The sequence below is a fragment of the Mycotypha africana genome (assembly GCF_025528875.1).
Source record: "Mycotypha africana strain NRRL 2978 chromosome Unknown BDF20scaffold_3, whole genome shotgun sequence".
NCBI lineage: Eukaryota > Fungi > Mucoromycota > Mucoromycetes > Mucorales > Mycotyphaceae > Mycotypha > Mycotypha africana.
This window is the reverse complement of record NW_026515727.1, coordinates 733,105-755,874: the sequence shown is the minus strand read 5'-3', so window position 1 is coordinate 755,874 and position 22,770 is coordinate 733,105. Positions and strand designations below refer to the sequence as shown.

Genomic DNA, 22,770 nt, shown 5'->3' with positions numbered 1-22,770 from the left:
TGTCAGGCAAATTAATGGAAGCTCTCGCTTACGCAGTTATGTAAAAATTGTTTGGCATGAGTGGAGACACTCAGTACAGTTTTCTGTATGGTTATAGAAACATTGAAAAACGTTCAATTGTCGACGAGCACAGTTGATCAACGCAACTCAATATCTTTGTATTTTCCAAAGGAACTGTTAGCGATTGACAATTTGCTTTAATATAGAGCAAAAATAAACGAAGAGCTTCATCAAAAACCAACACCATTTGATTAACTTCTGAGGAATGTAAATAGTTACTTGGAACTTTTGTAAGCAAGTACAGGTTATAGGTTGATAGGAGCTAGAACACGACAAGATTGTCGAGCGAAAATAGCTATCCAGCATATTGGTGTATCACAAAGATGAATTATCATATAGCAATGCACCTCAATAAATGGCTGTTACAAGGAGCGCTGGCTAGTTACTGCTTGAGATTAGATACCAGATAAATGTAGCGATGGCCATTTTGACGAAAAGTGATGATTCAAGTACAAAACTGCCCTTTCTCGTTAGATGTTCCCATGCCAACTAGCTGTAGACTTCAGATGTCATACAGTAACATTAATTATTGCCACTCTATGTGCATTGCTCAAACCCTTTAAGAATTGTATAGCTGGGCATAGTAAAAGTATGCACGGCGTTTGCCTTCGTTTTTTGATCTGCACTGGATGACACACGCCTGTACACTACTGTAATATTGCTGGGTTCGAAGTTTACTTTGTTGATAGAGCTTTCGGTTGTTAACTGTGTGTACATAATACAAGAAGGCGTTTTAGGAATAGTGTTTACAGAAAGAATAATAGTTGCTTATCTTATATCCATTATCATCAATCTACAATCATTAAGAATCGAAAGAATCCCAAAACACAGACATACACAGACACAAAGTTGGTGTCAATGAACAAAAGTAAAGGAGTACAAGACTCATCATACATTGTCTGTTCTTCAACTCAAAAAACCACCTTTTCCTCGTATATTGGACTTTTGAAAATCCCATTTCTTCTCAAGGAGGCTGAGTATACCTGCAAATAGGCTTCGACTGAGACCTCAGGACTGTGTTGCCCTTTTTTTATGAAGTTCATTTTGTAACACTTCGAATGTTGCAATTTTTATCATTGAGTTTTCATCTAGCTTTTCTCAACTTCCATTTTCTTCTTTTTATTTGCAGTCATTCATTTCATTTAATCTCTTTTTAGCCTATCCTCACTATTATAAGCGTTTTTGGCTCCGCTTTTACCATACTATCATTGTTAACTACTACTAACTACCATGCCGTCTGCTACAATAAGTCTCTATGAAGAAATGGAACATGTACCTGATGAACTCCGTCTTCATCACTGTGCTAGTATATTAAGCTCATCAGCCGCGTCAACATCAAACGATCTCGTTATTCAGGCATTGAATTTTTTACGCCTTAGAGCCATAAAACACTCAGAGACAGAGGCCAAAACAAAACTCAGCCTACTTTATTTCCCAGCAATCGATGATGTTAAAGCAATAACTGATACTGCACTCATAAAGGCAGATAAAACAGAAGCTGATATATGGTCAAGGAGTGCGTTTGATAAGCAGTTATCTTATGCGCTTCAACTGTGCGTAGTTCCATTGACTACGAATAATGACTTAAGTTTGATCCATTATCTAACACAGCATACAACAACAAGCGCGAGTAACAGTAGCAGCATGGTAGTTGATCCAGCTTTATACTTTTTGATGGGACTTCTGTATTCAAAAGGTATTGGCTTCGTCCAGGATGTTGGAAAAGGTCTAACTTGTTTGGAAGTTGCTGCCACTACTGGCTCTGAAGCGAAAAGCAATATTATAGCTGCAGCAAGTTGCGAATTAGGAAAGATATATGGAGATCGGTACGAATACTCCCTGCACCAACCTTCAAAATCTATGTATTGGTTTCGTAAGGCGTTTGAATGTGGATCAACACAAGCGGTAGTGGATTTAGCGTATGGGTTTTTTGAAGGCATATTCACATCCTCACTCATGGAGAATGAAAATGAAGAGAGTTGTATTAGTTATGAGAATAATAGCAATAAGGAGGACGATGATATGAAAGCACTTCGATACGCTAGAGAAGGTGCAACCTTGCTCAATGACCGATATTGCCAATACATTGTGGGTCATCTCTGCTTGAAAGGCACACAAAATGGGGTCAAAACCGATACTCTAGAAGCTCTTTCGTGGCTACATGCTTCTGCACAACAAGGTTTTGTTGTTGCGATAGAAGAGGAAGCATCTACTTATATAGCAATTCAAGACTACAAGAAAGCGTATGAGTGTTGTACACAAAAGTATGCTATGCATATACCTTTTTGTCAGGCAAAACTGGGCGACTTGTATAGAAATGGATGGCATGTAGAACAAGATTATCATAAGGCCTTTGAGTACTACCAAAATGCGGCAAGCCATTCAGAAATACCATACCCTTACGCGCAACATATGCTAGGGAAAATGTAAGCTTTCCTCTTAGTATGATTAATGGCTGCAAAGGTAGATTTTATAGTTGCTTTGATAGCAATTACTAACAAACCTCTTCCTAATTCATCAGGTTTTTAAATGGAGAGGGTGTTCCCAAAGATTTGGCAGTGGCAAGGGAATGGTTTCAAATTGCTTCTTCACAAGGATACGAACCATCACAACAAAAATTAATGGAGATTTCACTATCTTCAACACCTGCGAGTACGGCGCAGCGTTCATTGACAGAAGATCATTCAGTATCTCCACAACAGCAAAAGAGATCAAGTAGATGGTCATTAAACTTTTTCACCAATAATAATAATAACTTAAAAAGACGACACTAATTCACTACCCTCTTTTAGTCCTTACACTATCTTTTTTCTGTCTTATACTCTCTCAAGTAATAGTGAGCTTGATATCAGATTCATTGCGTGAATTGGATAGCAACTCAGATTATCTGTTTTGCAGGTTACTGTGGAGTGATAAGTTTGTATATTATGGTTTTTCTTCATTCAATAGAAGGTATCTACGTAAATTTTGAGTAGTTGAAACTGTAGGAAAATTGAAATCAAGAGTTGTGCTTGTGTTTGCTAAAATTACAAGACAAATAGGTCAGAATGGTTGAGGAAAGAAAAGGACACAAAATGGATACAGATAATTAGATGGACAAATGAAATTAAATTAAGGTCGAGTAGTACATGCTTGGTTGAAATGCTGAGAGAGAGGAATATGTATAAGTGAAAAGTTGCTAATCAGTCCTCCCTATAAGGTGGTGGTTCTTCCGTGAGAGCTACTGTTTGCGATACATCTCCTCGGTCATCCAGTGGGTGATACTGGGGCTGTTCAATTTGATTCCTCTTCAATTTATTATAAACCCAATGCATTCCGGGCACTTGACTCCACCATCTTTGCTGTTGTTCATGTTGTTCGTTCCACAACTGCTCGCTCCATATGTAAGGCAACAGGTTATTCCTTATATTATCCCTAGCTGCAATACGGCCTCTGTACGCATCAATCTTTGTCTTTATAAAATGGTATAGTTTCTTCAGTTGAGTTCGTCCAATAAGTGCAGCAATTGCTATACTTCCAGTTACTAGAAGGGCTACAACAGCAGACTTCCATTGATCGCCTAAAGTCCAATGCGGTGACATATTATAATAGTACGGAGGAATATCTTCCCTGGCTGAACATGTTCCGTTACTACAGTGGCCTGGATAGCCATCAGTTCCATAATAACATTGCATATTGTACTTGCAAAGACTACCAACAGGCATTTTAGGCTGACAAGTGTGCGTCTTTTTATCACAATAAGACATGGTAGTACAATTGCCTATAAGATCCAGATCATCGATGTCGATGACTTGAGGGCCACGATACTCAACATAACTTATGAGTTCGTCGGTAACGGGTATAGTGTGGCATGGCAAACCTGTGTCATTCATGGAGTTGCTTAAAGGTGTGTATATAAATGTATGAATGGGGTCGATACTCATTTCGAAACCAGCGTAATCTGTTGCATATGAAAATTCAGTTGGTCAATTGTTTTTAATCGTTTGTAGAAGTACTTATTGTTATTTTGATGGTAATTTACTTCGAGTCTGACATGTTAGGCCAGCTTCGGTAGCATAACAGCCATGTATAGGATAAAACTGGCAATTAGCAGGTTCTATACAATGCTGCTCGAACGCTGCTATCAGCTTGAAGGGTAAGCATATCAATAGTACCCAAATGAGGTACATGTAGTAGGAGAGAGGAGAAATAAAGTGTATAAAAATCATTATGTTGAAATTTTTCTTGTTCTAATGATCTAAAATTAATCTGCCGCCTTTCGGTGCAGCAACTTCAAGCTTTCATTCAAATTGCGTGATCAAATGTTCCACCAATTTACAACGTACATTCGAGAGTTGTAACGGAATGATGGATAGAGAAGCGAGTTTTTACTATTGCTACTGTATGATATGGGTTCATAATAGAGAAGGATAAGTTTTTATCTTTGCAAGATGCTTGCGACGAATTGATTGCCATAAAAAGGTCTACTCTTTCTCTACTTTCATCTGCGGTTGAGAAGATCCCTCAACTTTAGTCCTGAAGTAACTGTCAATTTGGGCTACTAATTCTTTCTTTAACTTTTTAGGATGAATACCGACGGAAGTAAGAAATTCTTTTAAATCAGCATTGACCACCTACAATAATGATATAAAAACATTGTGTTTTGTAAGTATTGTAACATAGTATATTTCCCATCTTCCCTTACATGATCAAGTGTTCCATATTCCCAATGCTCTGGGATTGTTCGTTCTTTCAACTTGGGACGCTTAACATCCGTAGGAGAAGTGCTTCTCGCTACTTGACGTTTACGTGCAGTGCTTTGTTCCACAATAGCATCTACATTAAGATTTTCTAACCCAACAAGTGTCTTGAATCTTTCAATATCTTCACCACACTCCTGATTAGAGAACGAAAAGGTTAGTTTATTTTCGTGACCAATTAACTTTGCATTTCATGATACCTCATTGATGAGCTTGTAATCGGGTATGGTGTCATCTTTCACAGGAGGTACACTATCTGTTTCGAGTGCAGTACGAAGCAGTAGATTCTTGTGACTTTGAAGAGCTATATACATATCAGAACAGGCAAAATTGGCTCAGCTATAAAAATAGGATCTGAAAGAGTAATTCTTTTTGGCTTACCAGGATTATGGTATATTGTTGGATCAAAGCTATTCATTCTTAACCTTTTCAAAACCGGTTTGATGACACTGACTGCCTCTTCAAAGACTACCGGATTCAATTGTTTTTAGTGTATAGGTGAGTTCAATTATAGAAAACGCCTCATATCTTCTTTACCTTTCCCTCCAGAAACAGTATATGGCGGAAGTGCACGAATTTCGTCGGCGAAAGGCAAAATGATGACTTGGAAACCAGCTGGATCAATGACATTCCCTGTACTATCAATTCTCTCTATCTGTGGTAAGAGAGCAGCAAGACGGGACATAGTATTGACTCTTCTTGTAAGGTTACATATGGCCATTTTTTTCTTTTTCGATAAACACTTCAAGAGCGTAGTGAATACTTTTCTACTGCCTGTGTATTGCTGGATTTGATTGAAAGCAACAATAAATAAGTATAAATAAATAGAAAAAATTGTTGTTCATTCCATTACCGTTTCATCAGGATAAAGAAAATAAGGATGTGTTAATTGGTGATACATCTTTAAAGCGCTTATATCTCTGTAGCCCAAAACATAAATGCCTGGCTGCTTTACTGTCTTTATCTGTTCTAATTCCTCCCTGGAAAACACTATATCTTCGCCTCCGTATTCATAGCTGAATTGAATATCAGTCGGTAAGAGATAGTCACCTGTGTCTTCTCTTTTCCACCTGGTAGAACTTTTCGCTTCTTTTAACTGTTCACCGCTGGAATAAAAATATTTAGGCGCACCGATTTTTTGTTTTATGATCATGTTGTATCCTCTCACACCAATAGTCAAGTTAGGGCCTAGTTGAAAAGGTAACCTAAACTCTGACCGCTTGGTTTGCATAGTTCTCAACTTCTTGAATAAATCTTTCACTTTTCCTGTTGCTGACAACAGGCGAAACTCTATGTTAGGGTCTTGCATGTTATTTTCATCATTATCGTCCGTATTAATTTTTTCATCGTTCTCAAAAGTACAAAACCGCTGATGAATAATAAATAAGCGTCATTTCGATTTCAAACCATCGTTGTTTTTTTTTTTTTTTTTTTTTTTTTTTTTTTGCTGCAGCTGCAGCAGCAAAAAAATAAAGTCTCTTACCTGATAGAAATTGACTTTATCGAACTTAATATCAGGCTTATCCAACCCGAACACTACCATATTGACACCATTGTCGGTCAGATCTCTAGCTCTTTGAATTGCCGCTTTATTATATAAGTTATTGTCACCAGCTGGATTGTCGTTATCTGTGATGATGATAACTCGTTTACTGGATTGCTTAGGAGACTTCGATATAATGTCTGAACAAAGCCAGAATAGATCACTGATGGGAAACAGTTTATCTGTAGATCCATAATTTTGGCGTATCATGGAAGGATCTTCAATTAGTGTATCTAACTCTTTTAGACGCGTCGGGTCAGGTATATCCAACGATTGCAGTACGCAAATATGCTCTTTGCCCGCATCATTATAATGCTCTTCCTAAAACAATTCAAAACAAAAAAAAAAAAAAAAAAAAAACCAACCAAAAAAGAGCTATTAAACAACGGTATTCATTGACTACTCGAAATATCAAGATACTTACAGTAGCATATAAGACAATGCCGATTTGATCATTGGGTCGTGAATATAAACTATCCAGGAGTTTTCCTCTAATACACTTGAGAGCTGACAATACGGGTTCTTCATTATCGTTTTCTTCAATCTGCTCCCACATACTAGGACTGCAATCAATAGCATAAATATGGCACTCTTTGAAGTTGTATTCTTGCTAGAGTTCCAAAGAAGAAAGAGAGCTTTTAGTAACCGAATCTTGCTCATCAATGACAGAAATGCTGTATTTGTTTATGACTACTATATTATTTGTAGTGTGATCTTCATCATCTTCACCATCCAAGAAAGACTGACTGGAAGACGGATACTGCGAAAGAGACATGTAATTGCGTGGATGGGAGGGCAGTTGTTAAGAAGGACTAACAATAGCAGATGGCTCAGAACAGGAACTTGGATTTAAATTTCACATTTTAATGCAATACATTGGATGTGACCAATGGAAAGCGAACTTCAGAAAGACTGAGGGTGCATCAATAACATTCGAAATACTAACTCATAAACGAGACAAATGAAAGTATTGACTAAGAGCAGTATAATCTTGCTTTTTACATTTTCAAAAGTTTCAGATGTCTATAAGAAAATAAACTGCTAACATTGCTTGCGGTTATATGTCAAATCGATACAGAGTATTCAAAATTGAAGTTTTACTATTTACAAATTATTTGTTATTGGGACCTATTACTCGTAATATTCCTCTTCTTCATCATCTTCAACTACAAATTCATCCTCGTCATCACTATCGCTGATGTAACGACCTCTCTTTTTCTTCTTTTTGAAAGAGGATGCGGTTCTTTTAACTACCACGCGATCTTCGTCTTCAACCTCCTCTTCTGTTTCCGATTTTGGTGCTTGTGCAGCGTCATATTCCTCATCGGATTCTTCAACGATAGTTCTTTTACGACTATGGCCTCCCTTGACAGCGGACAATGGCATATTGACCCCTAAAGTGCAAAATTAACAGTGTCAACACCGCAGTCAACATATTCTAAAATGATGTTAATACTTACTTTGCATACGTGTCTTGAAAAAATTGGCAAGTCGGATTGAATTTTTATAAGCAAATGATGACTCTGCATTATATCGCATAGCGTTCTTTTTTATCAATTCCACATCATCTATTAAGCCCTGTATGAATACAAATATATGTAAGCTGAATTTGAACTAATTGATATATAGGCGCTTATAATTGATATTTCTTACATCAACTGTCCTGTAGAAGCCATTATTAACCCTTTCCAAAACCATGTCCAAACAGATAGGATAAGCTATCACAGACAAATAAAGTGGATAATCGTAGAAGTTCACTTGATGCACATACAGTTGGAAATCTGGCTCGCTCATTAACCATTGTAATACATCGATAGCTCTTTGTGTTTGCTCAGGTGTCAACCTTGGTTCCACCGCACCGTAGCGAGTGGCAAAGTCTTCCCCTGAAGGAACGATTTCCCACGGGCATAAATCTTCCGGTTTGGAACTGTTATCATCCCAAATGATATGATAATAAGCCCAAGGGCTACTGAGGTTGGCTTTCTGCCACTGTAATCCATTTTGATTGTAGTTGGAAACAGTACCAGTATAATAATGTCCTTCATCGTAAATGGCATCGACTTTCTGGCCTACTCGCAAAGTCATGAAAATATTCATAGAAGCAAGAAAGCGTTCCCAAAGCACAATGAATTCTGGGCTGCCATCTTCGTCAGTGTATACGACGGTTTGGTCACCGTGCACTTTATCGGGAGTCCATAAAGGGTCCTCTTGCTGCATGAGAACTTGTTGCACGTTCTTCAATGTTAACATGGATATTTTCAATTTACAGTATGCTGGAGGCCCCACATGCCAAGAAATATGAGAAATACTACCAAACAAGACAGGCTCGTGCTTATCGATAATGCCATGCTTTTCGTCAAATATATGCTTCATTCGAGACTTTTTCAAGTATTGTTTGTGACCCTCGGTAAGAATGACGACAATATCTCCTACTTGTGGAAGGTACTTAGATAGGCGGCATTCAGTACAGGTGATCCAAGGAATAGGCTCATGCTCCTTTATTTCGTCTTCAGTTAGCTCACGGGGTCCATCTCGTTGTTTTTGAAGACGTTTAGATTTCGCAGATGCAGTACCATGAGATACTGTTGTAATGGTAGGTTTTGGTATGGTGATTTTAAGAGATTCAGACTGTTGTTGTGTACGACTTCTCGTCGCTCGTCCTGTTAGTGCTGTATTCGAGGGTGTTGTTGATGATTGACTATAAGAAACTCCATTCACCGATTGAAATGATTGGGTATCCATTTCGTCTTCGAATGAAGCAGCTGAACGCAATTTTCTTTTTCCTTTACGATCCTCTTGTTGTGGCTGCTCATCAACAATATTTGTATAAGATTGATGTTGTTGTTCTTGTTGACGGGTCATCATATGGCTGAAGGTGGAAGGGCCCGGTCCTGCTTCATTATTGCGAAGATAATCTGCTTGTTCTGGCGATTCATTTTCTACATCTACAAATTCTTCGCCCTCTGTATCTTCACTACTACTTCTATCTTCAGATTCGGATTCGGTATTACTTTCAACGTAAGAAGGTTTTGCTGCGGCCGTTCGTCGCGGTCTAGCACGTATAGGCTCGTCATCAATATCATCGTCATTGTCGTCCCTCGTTCGCTTACGAGAACTACGAGTGGTGTTTGTTCCTCCCCTAGAACGACCAAGTCTATTCCCTCTACCTCCTCTGCCTCCGCGTCTGCCTGATCCTCTCACAGACGTTGTACGACGTGTGTAACGAGTCGTTGCTGATCCGCTATTTCTAGTTATATGCACAGCCCTACTACGTGTCATAATGCCTTCTTCTTCGTTAGCCTCATCGCTACTACCAACGGCAACGATGTCATCGTGTGTGATGAAGTCATCGGCCTCCTCTACTTCCTCTTCACTGTCACCACTGCCATTAGCATCATTGCCATTATCATCGTCATCCTGATAGTCTTCATCCGCTGAATCATCAGGTAATAAGGTAGAGAATAGCGGAGGTTGGAACTGTAATTGAGCAATAGCAGCAGCGTTCATATTATCTTCTTCGTCGTCTTCAAATCGGACAAATTCACGTCTTTTTTTGGCGACTGTAGCACGATCTAAAGCAGGTAAAACGATGAGCTTTACCTTACGCATTCTATGGGTTAACAAACAAAAATGAAGCCGAATTAGTTTTTGAATTTGTAGGCTCGCATTAAAGGCTCAAAAAACATTACTCCTCTTCTTCATGAATATAACATGCTGCTCGTTTCATATCTTCGATATCAAATGTCTCTGAAGTCACTGGAATATTGCGACCGTAACCTAATTTTTTCTGATTTGGATAAGCTACCCCTTGCAAGTCAATAATTGGTGAGGGCGGCAATAGATAGGGTGGTTGTTGTGTCGCCTCGTCAATAAAAGAGCCATCCGGATAATACCTCAACGCTTGATAATCGGAGATGAAATATTGGCCGCGTTCCCATCCTCTGACTAACTCATAATCTTTCTCCAATCCTCCTATGCCAAAGAGTGTGCAATGGCCCTCTTCATCGGTAATGGCATACTTCATACCATCTTTGGAAAATTTACAATCGGTAAATGTTCGACCAAAATGTTGGGTACGATGGATAATCAATTTATGTGAAATATCCCACAAAATAACATTGCCATCATAGCCGGCTGATAATACAGTACTAGAATCTTGAGGATGTGTGTCAAGAGCATAAATTTCACCAGCATGACCATTTAAAACACATGCAAGAGCTCCACTGGAGGCATCATAGACGCGTATTTCGCCTTGAGTGGACGCAACAAGACACCAACGGTCATTGGCGCTCCAAGCAATCATGGACACTTTGGGTGGATCAACGTTGGTAGATCCTGCTGGTTGTAGTGATTGCTGTTGCTGCAGTTGCGGTGTGCCGGTTCTTTCTATTGGCACTGCCTCTGTATCAATATCCATTTGCATTGTTGCATTCTCGTCTTCCATAGGCGGTATTAATGTTCCAAATTCCTCACTTTCAACTGAATTTTGCTCTACAACATCAGAGGATGCAGTGGTTGAATTGCTAGTTCTTTCTAGATTTTCCAGTGAAGGCTTTACAATAGGTGTTGCATCAGCTATAGGCATGGTCAAATCCACTGTAAAAAAAAAAAAAAAAAAAAAGTTATATACATCAATTGCGTACACACGTACAATAAAAAATTGAAAATTTACAAACTATGGAATGCCACTTCTTCTTTTTGGTGTCAAACGTCCAAATACGCGCAGTTCCATCTTGACAACCGCTTAAAATACGTTGACCATCATGACTGTATGCTAAATCTGTTACACTCCCCATATGCCCCTCTAAAGTACCAATGGGTATTATCGCTTGAGATTGCCAATTTGTATGCTTATCAGGAAAGAGAGCATTAGCAAATCGTCGCCTTCCTCGACCTGGTCTCTCTTGACTACTGCCATAATCCCCGGCTGTATGGCTATTATTTCCACTGCTACTGGTTGTCGTTGAACCTTCATGCGTAGTTTGTATAGGGATTGTAGAAAAGACATAGACAAAACCATCATCTCCTGCTACTGTGAATTTTGTACCAGTATAATTGAAAGATGAGCATCTTAACCTATCTTTAGCTCTGAATCGACAACTAAATGTGATAGGGTTCGCAATGTCGTAAAATTGCAATGTATCACGATTCCAACGCCACAATCGAACAAAACCATCTTCATTGGTTGCCATCAAATATCGTGTGTCTGCTCTGGGTGAGGGCGAAAATTTCACAGTGGTGAACGGCTTAATCTATAAGATAAAACTATATAAGTACAATTGCATATTGCGATGCATTAGATAGACATTTACAGCAGTGGTATTCGGTCTCAAACATATAATAGGTTTGTATTCTTCCATAGTCCAGACTCTCACGCAACCATCACTAGAGGCAGTGGCAATAAGTGTATTTTCTTGATTAATAGCAATGTCTGTTATGACATTTTGGTGACCGCGCATGGTGTGGATAAGTTGTCCCGTCCTAACACACCAGACTTTTACTAAGAAATCATCACTACCGGTAAATAATCGCCGATTGGTATGATCGAATGCCACTGAATACACTGGATTGCGGTGGCCTGATATAGTAACACGCTAATTTAAATGATGTATCAATTGGTTGTTCGTTGCTCTTCTTCTCGAATTACTGATAATTATTTACTTCTCTGTAGAATTTTGACAAGGAAGTTGGCATCTCATTTTTCTTGAATACCTTTGCACCCATATCTCGTGCAATTAATAAACGGTCTAAACAGACCCAAAAAAAAAATAAAAAAAAATTGAAGAGTACAGTTAACAATTGTCCTATCAATCCGTAAGTGGGCCGTATTATTCTGCTATTTTACGTATTGGCAATTTATTGAGCTGTTTTGCTGACATAATCAGATAGTTGGAGGTTTCCAAATCTTTTGTTGGTATAAATGCTGAAAGCATTGTCAAAAGGGAACTATCACCATGTCGTAAAGCGCTCACTCTTAATATAGAAGGATCACCAGTTTCTTTAAAATGATGCAGAAAGTTTTTCAGCAGTGATAGTAAATAGTTGTTAGAGATGTGAGGGTAATCACAGGACTACAATATCGAATGTAAAAGCTTTTCAATGAGATTAACTTTTCACTGCTTTCGCCATGAAATAGATTTACGAATCTTACAAGTCGCTCTAATGTTAAAGGGACTGGATTCCCGTCGTAGTTGACAGTATGAGGTAACAAGCTTCGATTTTCATCGAGTTCTTCCTTCAAAGCTTGAGCTGCCTTTTTACAAGGACTTGCTGCAAGGAACTGAGCAATTAGGTAGTACAGCTAATGTGAAGACCAGTTGAGTAAAATACTTCTTCCAAATCCAGACAATTTCCAGCAAAAGAAAAGATGGTAAATGCTGTCATAGTTACCTCTTTCGTAGAAATATATGCATTCAATGATCAAAACCAATAGGAAAAAATTAATACACATAAACAGCAAAATATAGCGAATATAGTAAGTGAAACGTAAAATACCTTGCTCCATGTCGATGATCGGACAGTGTTAGATTAAGGAGCAAAAAGAAGTTGATGTCGAGTTCGAAAACGTTCAAACACGGTTTTGTTCAAATACACTCCGCTTATCTTAAAATGAATGGAGAACTTTGAATTTTGCAATGATAGGACGCGCTTTTCTTCCCCTCAATTTTTTTTTTTCTTTTTACCTTGTTCATACATGTGAATAAGCATCTACAGATACACATCTAAGCATGGCAAATTTTAATCTTTCAGACCTAACCGATATTGAGTAAGAATCCGCCTTTACGGTTGAATTGTTTGTACTCGATTGACTGATTATGCCAAAAGTACAATACCTGAATTTATAGTCGACGAATCAACAACAAAAATTGAGGAGTAGATCTCATTTAAACGTGTGATAATTGTGTTAGTTACGAAACTGACTCTTGGCATATATAGATTTTGCACAAATGACTCCTTCGATGCCTCTGCAAATTATTTAAATACTTTACTTACAAGCTATGGATACCCAGTGCCACTAATATTTGATTCCGATGACATCAAGCATAAATGTAAAATTGTCAACTGCATATATAGCTTAATGAACGACAAAAAAGTAAGCGTTTATATTCAACTTTATGATTGCGCTACTTTCTCATGCCTCTTTTTACCAAAGAAAGATGACCAAGAAAAACAAGAGTATCGAAGAATGATAAATGAAATGAAGAAGCAGCAGCAAGAAATTGAACAAAAGCTAGCAAGCTGTGAACGTGATTTGAAATCAAAGCAAAACCGTGAAAAAGAGTTAGAAGCAAAATTATAGTAAAATAAAAACATAAAATCATATTTGAAGTAGCTTAATCTCACAAAATAACGATATTGTATTATAGTGCATCTGAAGCAACTGTCAAAAAACAGAACACAGAGATAATCAGATCTAAAGAGGAAGTGACGAGAATTAAACATAATATACAATATTTAAGGACACAATTTGAGGTGAATATATCTACTAACTGCACCTATATTGATCAAATGAACTTATTTCGGTTTTAAATCAATAGCATGAAACACGGAGACACGAGCAAGAATTTAGCAAAACTCAAGAACGATTATTAAAGTTGATGCATGATCACTATAAAGTGAATGTTGCTTATCTACACGTCAATCAAATCAATTTTGAGGCAGAAAATGATCAGCATGATCACGTTCAACAATTACACGAAACTTATACCCAGTTATCCAATGAATTGACCCGACGAGAAGCAGATGTCCGACAAGAAGCTCTCGAATTAAGAAATGCTTTAATAGAATTCTATACAGAATTACGACGGTTTTTAGAACAACAAATAGAAACAAGTAATAGCAAAATCGAGAACAGACAGTTAACGAAAAGTCATGAACCGCTTAAAAATGTGTATGAAGAAACAGTAAAATTTCGTCTACCTATGGATTGTGGTGGCCAGGAAGCAGTCAAAATGATACATGATTTGCTGGGAAGATTGAAAGAAGAATGGCAACTTCACTTACAACAAAGGCCTACAATCTATACTGATGAAGATATGAAGGACAAGTTGGATCAAATAAAAATTTTAGAACAAACAGTCCAGGATCTATTAGAAACTTTGGACAGAACAAATGTGGACTACGAAGAGAAAATAAAGATATACAGGAAGTTTGAGCAGGGAGGGTTCTTTGATAATCTTTGTTCAACAGCAGTACATCCTGGCTGGAACACTAATGAGCAATCAGAGTGAGTCTCACGCAAATACGACCTTAGTATTATAGTCTAACAATTACTTTTTGTATAGCTCGGAAGATTCTATAATCGATTTGGATCCAACAATAGAGTTCAAACATGCGCAAATTTTGAAGCAATCGAAAAAAAGTCAGCAAAAAATAACAGAAGCAGCCTTGAAATTAGCACTGGAAAGAGATAAGTTAGAGGTAAAAAAGACAAAAAATTTATATTAGGTGCGTTTTGATGAAATCTAACAAAAGTTTTAGGCTGAACGATGGGCCTTTGAAGAAATGAAAAGAGAGCTTCAAATGAATGAAATATTGACCGATTTGAACGCAAATAAAAGGTAACATTATATTTGATTGCTCTTCTGATTCAGGCAAACTGATACGATACTCATAAAGTAGTAGTCATTCAACACCAACACAACCATCTGATTCTACTCAGCCATCAGCAAGCATCCCTACAAAGGCTAAGAAGCTATTTACCCCCACTGACTATCCTCATCAGCCGTCAGCAAGTACGTCTGCAATAGCTAGAAGATCGGTCGCCATTGCTGATTTGAGCGCGGGAAGGACACGGAAACGAATGCGATCTTTCCTCGGCACTCCTTCTAATCACTAATACATAATACCATATTTAAGTATTTTATCATTAATGCCTTCCATGCTTTTACTGCCCATACTATCAATTACAGTTTATAAAGCCTTTCATTCATCTGAAACCAACACTTCAAGCGTCGTATCTACTGACACAATAATCATGGGACAAAAACAATTGTGAATGGAGCTCGAAAAAACAGATTCCACTTCTCGTTACTCGTCGTTGAGTGTTTTCTGATGTTTATTGATTAAATCCAGAAATTCTCGTCAGTCTGAATAATGAGGTGTGTATAATAAGTGCTTTATCGAATTTCTTAATGTTAATAGATTGATCTTTTGCTGCTGGGTAGAACTAATCAATGCTTTAACGGAGACGACGAGCTTCACGTTCAGATTCCAAGAGACAAAGAATGTCGTTTTCACGAACGGGACCCTTAACATTACGGATGATGGAACGGTTGGTATCGTCCATGAATTCAACACGGACTTGAGTGACACCACCACGAGAACCAGTACGGCCAAGAACCTTAGTAACTCTAGCGAGCTTGACGGGGGTCTTTGAAGAATCCTAAGAGGCAAATTAATATTTCAATTTAGAATGCTGTATTCTTTGTAATGAAGCAAAGAAAGTCCATTAGAGGAAGTTATCAAAAGAACTAAGTGCCGAAATGTGTCCAAATGATAATTGCTGTATTAAGCATCGACTGTTCCACTTAGCATCCATCTATTTTCCAACAAGTATCCATTCGATTGACAGTATAGCGAGCAATTTTCCTTGATACTTTGTTGTCCTCTAATGGATCAATGGTCCTTACCATTGTCTATTATTCAAATAAGAAGGGAAGATTATATGCACTGCATATTGCAGCTTGCTTTTTGGCTGAGTGAGATCCCAGCCTTTGGAAGTGCTCACTTGAACAGATTTAATAGTCCGGCATTTACCGGTCCGGCATACTTTTATTGCTTTCCGTTTTTTGGTTTTTTTTTTTTTTGGTTTTGACTATCAAACAGACAAAGAATTATATTGGATATATGGCAATAAAAGATTTGAGAAAAAGGCATAGACTGTAAAACTACTGCAGAAAACCATTAATATATTATGAGCTCGTACTGAGTGCACCTGCTTTTCCGTTCTGATTTGCAATTACGTTTAAACAAAGATTTTATTACATAATATCAATTTTTAAAGCTTTTGACCTTGAATGCCGCGCTAATGACGGTGTGAATATGGCAGGACTCGCATTGTTAATTTTTTGAGCAATTGATATCCTCAAAATAATGTTAAAATAAAGGGATTTGGTATCTTAGAGCAGTCTGCTGAGTATTACTTCATGGCTAATTGAATTCGAAGTGTTTGTTGGATAAAATATGTGTTATACATTTAAAGTGGGTCACAATTACTATGTTGTTTGTGCTCCTAGAACTCACCATGAAGTCCTAAAACTGACTTATTACAATTCATGAGAAAGTACGTTGAAGACAACTGCCATGTAATTATCATATATTTTTGATATAAAATCACTGACTTTTGCCTTAACCTTTCATTTATATAAGTATTTTCCTTCCATCCATAACAATACTCAATACTGTTTTCCATAAGTCGCCCCCTTCCTTTCTGAATATTTTATCCACGCCAAAATCACTCGAACACGATGTATTGTTGCCGCGCAAGCGTTCTAATACGAAGCACTTTCAAGTTCTACCTGATTTCACAGCTATTTCTTCTTTGAAAAAGCCTCCATTTTAAGTCTACAAAAAAAAGGGTGCAGCAAATCACAGACAAAAGATCCCAAGATTACAATAGCATTGTCAGAAATATCATCCTACAGCAGCTTAATGCGATAGCAGAGCCCGTTAATTGCTCTAAATTCAACCCTATGTGGAACCGAATATAGCATTTAAAAATGTTTTCAACACGGTTGTATTGTTTTAGATAGAGAGTGCGTGGCGAGCAGTTATTTGAGTTTTAATTCTGTATTCCTTCTAAATTTGCATTATATCGTCCGTATATTTTACTCTACACGCTTCTGTCTACTTGTTCTGAAATGTGGCTAGCAATAATACAATTTTTTTTGCCTGATATTGATAAGTTTTTTACGCAAGTCAGCTTTGTTTTTACACAGATGAAGGTTGGAGGGGTTTGTACCAGTGTTTGCTAGAGTTTTCGAAGCCATATTGCTGATCCACTTGAAAGTAAATTGTTAAAATCATACTCGCTATTTTAGCTTGGTAACTTCGAATAGAGGCATGAAATCAAAAATAGTTGCTGGGATTACATGACTTTCTCGGTATCGTTAAGAATTAAAAGGACCATTGACGTTCCAACTGGCATTGATAATCGAGAACACGCTTTTTTAACTCTAGTATAAGGGTACAAAGTATTCGGCAAGCAAAAAGTAAACCTTTTTTGATTTGTTTGCTAATTCACAAAATAAATGCTTGTTATAACAAGAAGAATCGATTCAAATCACATAACAATAGTAGAGTTTTTTTTTTCTTTTTTTTTTTTTTGTTTGTATGGGAGACTGTGCTTCGATTTTATGTAAACCCCTTATTCGAAAGCAAAAGTGTCTATGCTCGCGTGAAGTCTACAGTTGAAATGCCGGTTTGATTCTCAAGTCACGAATTGTTTCGAATTGCCTACACTTCTTTCTCCAATCCTTTTTTATTTCCCTCTGTTAATTTTGACACATAACCATAATACCGACAACTATGATTTCAGTAGACACAGATATCATCACAATATCCGATGATAATGATAAGAAGTTATCCTACGAAGTCAATGAAAAAGTGTTATGTTATCATGGTCCATTAATTTATGAAGCTAAAGTAAAGCTGAATACGCATAAACCGCAAAAAAAGTTGACATACTAAATTATGATATTTTTTTCACGAAAGATTTTGGATAGAGATTGGATGGATGAAGATCCTGAGATGACAGGACCTTATTACTATGTGCATTATAAAGGCTGGAAAAGAAGGTATTGTACTGTTCGCAGAAGTAATTACTATTGCTCTACTATAAATTCTTGGAAAATCTGGGATATAGTTATAAACAGAAAATATGCATTATCATCTTTAGTTGGGATGAATGGGTGCCAGAAAGTAGATTGTTAAGGTGGTCTGAGGAGAATATAAAGATGCAGTTAAGATTGAAAGCATTATACCGTACTAAACAATCACCAAAGACCCAAAAACCTGGTGCCAATACTTCCAGTAATGATCATGTTGAGGATAATACAACAACCTCTGTTGAAAGCAATGCTAATAATAGTAGTTTGGGTAAACGTCGAAGAGATGCGAAAGCAGAGAAGGAAACAGATTACTTGAATAAACCCGAAATACGATTGGATATACCCGACACGTTGAAAGGACAATTGGTGGATGACTGGGAAAATGTTACGAAAAACCAACAACTGGTAACATTACCAAGGACTATCACGATCAATGATTTATTAGCAAGATACAAGAAATTTAAGAAAGAAAGAAAGGGCAATAGAGACTTGTAAGATTACAGTACTACGAGATCCACAATAATAGAACATGGGCTTTACAGTATTTGAATTGTAGGAATGAGGAATTATTGGATGAAGTTTTGCATGGCATTAGTGTCTATTTTAACAAGGCATTAGGGTCTATTTTGTTATACCGATTTGAACGCCATCAATATGCTGATATCAAAAGGCAGTTCCCTGATAAGGATCTAACGGATATTTACGGTGCAGAGCATTTACTGCGTTTGTTTGGTAAGGATTAATTCATCACCTCATACTACCAGCAAGGAATATTCTTCACAAGTGCGTATAATACTTACCTCTCTACATAAGTTCAATTACCAGAATTGGTTGCACATACGAGTATGGATGGAGATGCCATTCAAGCTTTGACGGATTACTTGGTGGATATACTTCGGTAAGTTTGTTCCACAAAGGTTCGATAAATTGTCCGTTAAAGCACTCTAATTTCCCTTGAACTAGCTTCATGCAAAAGCAGCAGAAAGTATTATTTCTACAAGAATATGAGAATGCACCACCGAATTATGTTGCTGTATCTGGCAATACTTAAACTGAATGCAACAGCAATCGACTTCAAAAATTACTCACGCGTTTTATGATCGATTATGCTTACTGTTGTAAAACAAAAAAAAAAAAAAAAAAAAAAAAAAAAAAGATATCCTTTCACACGTATTTTTAGTATGTCTTGTATATAGCTCTTCTTGTCAAATAATGACTATTTACTTTTACATTAAACACCTTTACGAAATATAATTACAATTTTATTTGCAGAGTAAAAGCATAGATGGTAGAAAACAGTGAATGGAAATGGAAAAACATACAAAATCAATACTTGAAAATCAAAAGTAAAAGAAAAAGGTAAACGAACTAACTACAGGGATATGACGAGTAAACAAAATTTACTACATGGTTTAATGCTTACGAGGTGGAGCACTAGGAGGTGAAAGAGATACAACTTCGGGATCTTCATTAGGTTCAGAAGTTCCATCTTTTCTTGGTGGTAATTGAGGGGGAGTTGTTACTATTGATGCTGGCTGTTCAGAAGGTGCTTGTTGAGTAGCGCACAAGTAGTTCTTGTCAATGTTTTGGTGAGAATTGTTTGCAAGACGAGCAGGTTTGTTTGGTGGAGGAGGTAAAGTTGGCTTGGTTGCTCTGTTTAATGGCGGAGAAATCTTGGGCCTCGCTGTCTTTGGCAAAGGAGGGGGTGTATTGCTGTAAGTACGAGCCAAATGTGGGGGTTTTTGAGGCTTTACAGGTACTTGGTGTTGTTGTTGTTGTTGATTGATGGATTTGGACAATACTTCATTGTTCAGATGAGTATCGGTCGGCGTATCTTTTGCAAGTCCAATCTCCTCAGGATCAGCGACAATAGGAGAATTGGACAGAATATCGCCCTTAATCGTAGCCGATTGGTGTTCTTGAGACTCATGAGTATCGTTAATGTTGCTTATCGGCATCATATCATGTCTGGGTGGCAAAACAGGAGCATTGGGTGGGATCGAAGAATCGTATTGTTTAGCTATATCATTTATGACATTCGAATTATCGTTAACACTTTGACTTGAAGGTGGTGGAGCATAATTAAGCAAAGGCTCTGCAGCTGCTGCTGAAGCAGGAGCTGACTCTGTATGAGCATTTGTACTGCTACCAATATCATTGATAGGAGGAGGAGGTATAGAGTAACTACTACAATATCTGCTAGGATCTGATTGTCGTTTTTCCTCAGCACGTTTTCTCATGTCAGCGAGTCTTTGAGCATAAATTTCTTTCTTTTCATCATTTAAAGGTTTGTCAATATCTTCAATGTCATTCGATTTCCTATTCGACAAAAAGTTCTCTGCCTTTCGCAACCAAGAAGTCTTCTTATTTTCTGTACCGTTAGAAGAGTTTGAAGCATGACGATTGGTATTGGTAGATGCTGTTTGTGATATGTCAGTAGCTGTATTAGTATTGCTTAATTGTTCGCTTTCATCACTTTCTGAATCACTATCCGAATTCTTTGTAATACGTTTTCTCAAGTTTGATAATATGCCACCAGTACTGGAAGAAGTACCTGATGTCTTCGAATCCATCGTCGACGTCTGTTCCACAGACTTTAAAGGTAGACCATCTTCTATGATTGATTTTCTTTTAGCGGAAGTTTGCATTTGTGGCAAGGACTGTGAGCTTTCCATTGGTTTAGTACCAACCAAACCTTTCATACTGCTGTTATTAGAATTGTCGTTAAGTTCGAATACGGATTCAGCGCGACGATTCTTCAACTTTAGAGCATCAGCAGCAGCAGGAACTTTTTCAGCTCCAGCAATGGGAACAGTTGGAGCGTTTGTAATCGGATCATAATTTTGAGTGGATTTAAGACTTAAGCTGCCAGAAAGAGTAGATGAAGTCGACACTGTTGAACCACGTCTATCCGAGTTGATACTAGCGACATCAAAGGCACCATTGCTTTTGGGTGGCCTGACTTCCACTTTTACATACTTGCCAAAAATACCGCCTTTTCCTCCTGAGGGACAGAAAGATGTATCATCCATATTAGGCAAGACAAAAGTTTCTGCCATCACTTCACGAATTCGAGACTCAATAGTATTTGTCACAATATTCCACTTGATCTGCTTATCAGCAACCACAGGAAGGATTTTCCATTCCATATCAGGCATTTCAAAAAAAGATATCCAATAACGATTTGTAGGAGGTGCCTTTATCTTGAACATTAACCTTCCTACCATTTTTTTCAATTTCACAGCCAGGACCAACTTCATTCGGATAGGTTTCATAAGGGAAGAGTAAGACCAATTAAAGTCGGTTTCAATTTCAATGGTCAATCCACCTTGATATTCCATCTTTGTTTCGACGATGAGTTCACCTTCAGGAGAAAGGGATAACAACCGAGGATTGGTAAAGAAAGGTACCGACTTCCCTACATCCACATCGCGTACTTTAATCTCATCTAAAAATGTAGGTCTTTTCGTTTTATCAATTTTTTTTCTAATCTTTTGCTCAACAAAATTCTTCAAGCGGTCCGTTTTGTACATTCCCAAAAAGAGGCGTCCGAGGATAGCATTGACCCAGGCTGTTTCGCGATGACTTGGTGAACACTGCACTTGTCTTATTAATTCGTCCATAGCAGATTGGTCAAAGTGTGTACTATCCATCATGATAAACGAAGACTCATCTGGGCTCGCTGGTGTAGCCTCTTGACTGAAGTGTTGGGCTTCCAATAAACCAAAGTACCAATCTTCCTTATCAATATTACGAGTACATGTAAGGTACAAAACACGGTCAGGCTGACATGTTATATCATCTTCGGGCAAAACAACGATGGCAGGCGCCGTAGTTGGTTCATTGATATCTTGGTCTTGATCATCTTTTTCTCTATTTTCGTTATTTGTAACAGTTGTGGTGATTTTTCTGGGTGTCAAACGAATCACTGCTCTTTTACCATAAACTTCCCCTTCGGGCTTTGCTTTTGCTATCGGAAATAATGATACGGAGTATTCTTGCATTGGCAACACCATAGCTACCTCTTGTTGGTCCTCTGTTTCATAACAATAAAGAGTACGATGTTTCAGTACAGCGTACATAACTCCTTTCTTGTTGTTGGGTTGATTTCCACCATTGCCGCTCACGTAAGATTGAATGCCTGAGATGATGCCGTTGCTGCCATTGTTGTTACTGGTTTGAACTTCAGGCATTTTTGGCTGATATTGATTCGTCAAACGTATCCAGCCTTTCTTCACAACAACATCGTCAGGGTTTCTTACACGGGTAATAGGTTCAACTTCTGGTACTGAGGCTTTGGTTGCTGCTGAACGTTTAAAGGTACTGATGCCTTTCAAGTAAATAAGTCCAGCAATAGCCAACAAAGGTACAAATGTGATACCACCTATCAGATAAATGACTATGAATCCTAACAAAGATATCATAACCTTCTATAGCATGTATATATCAATATTTATGGTGTATTTTGTTTGAAAGGAATGTTTATAACAGATAAAGTCAAAAACGAAAGTAAACTATAATTAAAGGGTATGTCATTTTTATGAGAAATTTCCATTGATAAAGGAGGAGGACAACAAAAATTATCATCTCCGTTAAA

At 37.7% G+C, this 22,770-nt stretch overlaps 8 protein-coding genes across 8 annotated transcripts; 3 read left to right on the top strand and 5 right to left on the bottom strand.

The window, feature by feature from the left end:
• Positions 1–1,106: 1,106 nt before the first annotated feature.
• On the top strand, positions 1,107–2,782 carry BDF20DRAFT_858501 (uncharacterized protein). The gene is made up of 2 exons (XM_053080413.1): positions 1,107–2,491; positions 2,564–2,782. The coding sequence occupies exon 1, from the start codon at positions 1,291–1,293 to the stop codon at positions 2,488–2,490; it is 1,200 nt and encodes a 399-aa protein (XP_052937990.1). The 5' UTR covers positions 1,107–1,290; the 3' UTR covers position 2,491; positions 2,564–2,782.
• Positions 2,783–3,242: 460 nt separating this feature from the next.
• BDF20DRAFT_816883 (uncharacterized protein) lies at positions 3,243–3,734 on the bottom strand (the record flags this gene model as incomplete). The annotated part of the gene is made up of 1 exon (XM_053077202.1): positions 3,243–3,734. The coding sequence occupies one exon, from the start codon at positions 3,732–3,734 to the stop codon at positions 3,243–3,245; it is 492 nt and encodes a 163-aa protein (XP_052937989.1).
• Positions 3,735–4,523: 789 nt separating this feature from the next.
• Positions 4,524–7,117, bottom strand: BDF20DRAFT_911327 (SPOC like C-terminal domain-containing protein; the record flags this gene model as incomplete). The annotated part of the gene is made up of 9 exons (XM_053083807.1): positions 4,524–4,673; positions 4,745–4,936; positions 5,000–5,103; positions 5,181–5,267; positions 5,337–5,583; positions 5,653–6,168; positions 6,283–6,663; positions 6,767–6,952; positions 7,037–7,117. 9 exons carry the CDS (start codon positions 7,115–7,117, stop codon positions 4,524–4,526), a joined length of 1,944 nt encoding a protein of 647 aa, XP_052937988.1.
• Positions 7,118–7,357: 240 nt separating this feature from the next.
• BDF20DRAFT_858443 (uncharacterized protein) lies at positions 7,358–12,876 on the bottom strand. The gene is made up of 10 exons (XM_053080412.1): positions 12,838–12,876; positions 12,494–12,645; positions 12,188–12,413; positions 12,004–12,089; positions 11,655–11,936; positions 11,015–11,594; positions 10,032–10,938; positions 7,996–9,952; positions 7,803–7,920; positions 7,358–7,736 (listed from the first exon to the last, which is right to left on the bottom strand). Exons 1-10 carry the CDS (start codon positions 12,845–12,847, stop codon positions 7,474–7,476), a joined length of 4,581 nt encoding a protein of 1,526 aa, XP_052937987.1. The 5' UTR covers positions 12,848–12,876; the 3' UTR covers positions 7,358–7,473.
• Positions 12,877–12,924: 48 nt separating this feature from the next.
• BDF20DRAFT_858437 (Afadin and alpha-actinin-binding-domain-containing protein) lies at positions 12,925–14,985 on the top strand. Its single transcript, XM_053080411.1, has 8 exons — positions 12,925–13,108; positions 13,168–13,215; positions 13,279–13,435; positions 13,496–13,641; positions 13,710–13,815; positions 13,881–14,569; positions 14,628–14,903; positions 14,965–14,985. The coding sequence occupies exons 1-7, from the start codon at positions 13,071–13,073 to the stop codon at positions 14,788–14,790; spliced, it is 1,347 nt and encodes a 448-aa protein (XP_052937986.1). The 5' UTR covers positions 12,925–13,070; the 3' UTR covers positions 14,791–14,903; positions 14,965–14,985.
• A 538-nt stretch (positions 14,986–15,523) lies between these two features.
• Positions 15,524–16,590, bottom strand: BDF20DRAFT_905233 (ribosomal protein S28e; the record flags this gene model as incomplete). The annotated part of the gene is made up of 2 exons (XM_053083134.1): positions 15,524–15,727; positions 16,588–16,590. The coding sequence occupies 2 exons, from the start codon at positions 16,588–16,590 to the stop codon at positions 15,524–15,526; spliced, it is 207 nt and encodes a 68-aa protein (XP_052937985.1).
• A 1,141-nt stretch (positions 16,591–17,731) lies between these two features.
• BDF20DRAFT_858427 (MRG-domain-containing protein) lies at positions 17,732–19,328 on the top strand. The gene is made up of 6 exons (XM_053080410.1): positions 17,732–17,988; positions 18,058–18,140; positions 18,242–18,664; positions 18,730–18,905; positions 18,987–19,071; positions 19,137–19,328. The coding sequence occupies exons 1-6, from the start codon at positions 17,872–17,874 to the stop codon at positions 19,222–19,224; spliced, it is 972 nt and encodes a 323-aa protein (XP_052937984.1). The 5' UTR covers positions 17,732–17,871; the 3' UTR covers positions 19,225–19,328.
• Positions 19,294–22,689, bottom strand: BDF20DRAFT_858419 (uncharacterized protein). Its single transcript, XM_053080409.1, has one exon. It carries the CDS (start codon positions 22,595–22,597, stop codon positions 19,586–19,588), a length of 3,012 nt encoding a protein of 1,003 aa, XP_052937983.1. The 5' UTR covers positions 22,598–22,689; the 3' UTR covers positions 19,294–19,585.
• Positions 22,690–22,770: the final 81 nt, after the last annotated feature.

Coding starts and splice junctions, on each gene's coding strand:
- BDF20DRAFT_858501 (XM_053080413.1), top strand. CDS start 1,291: ATGCCGTCTGCTACAATAAGTCTCTATGAAGAAATGGAACATGTACCT.
- BDF20DRAFT_858443 (XM_053080412.1), bottom strand. Junction 9,953..10,031: donor TATATTCATGAAGAAGAGGA/GTAATGTTTTTT, acceptor GTTAACCCATAG/AATGCGTAAGGTAAAGCTCA. Junction 7,921..7,995: donor GCTTCTACAGGACAGTTGAT/GTAAGAAATATC, acceptor GTATTCATACAG/GGCTTAATAGATGATGTGGA.
- BDF20DRAFT_858437 (XM_053080411.1), top strand. CDS start 13,071: ATGGCAAATTTTAATCTTTCAGACCTAACCGATATTGA. Junction 13,816..13,880: donor ATTTAAGGACACAATTTGAG/GTGAATATATCT, acceptor TTAAATCAATAG/CATGAAACACGGAGACACGA. Junction 14,570..14,627: donor AACACTAATGAGCAATCAGA/GTGAGTCTCACG, acceptor CTTTTTGTATAG/CTCGGAAGATTCTATAATCG.
- BDF20DRAFT_858427 (XM_053080410.1), top strand. CDS start 17,872: ATGATTTCAGTAGACACAGATATCATCACAATATCCGATGATAATGAT. Junction 17,989..18,057: donor CATTAATTTATGAAGCTAAA/GTAAAGCTGAAT, acceptor TTTTCACGAAAG/ATTTTGGATAGAGATTGGAT. Junction 18,906..18,986: donor GCATTTACTGCGTTTGTTTG/GTAAGGATTAAT, acceptor TCTCTACATAAG/TTCAATTACCAGAATTGGTT.
- BDF20DRAFT_858419 (XM_053080409.1), bottom strand. CDS start 22,597: ATGATATCTTTGTTAGGATTCATAGTCATTTATCTGATAGGTGGTATC.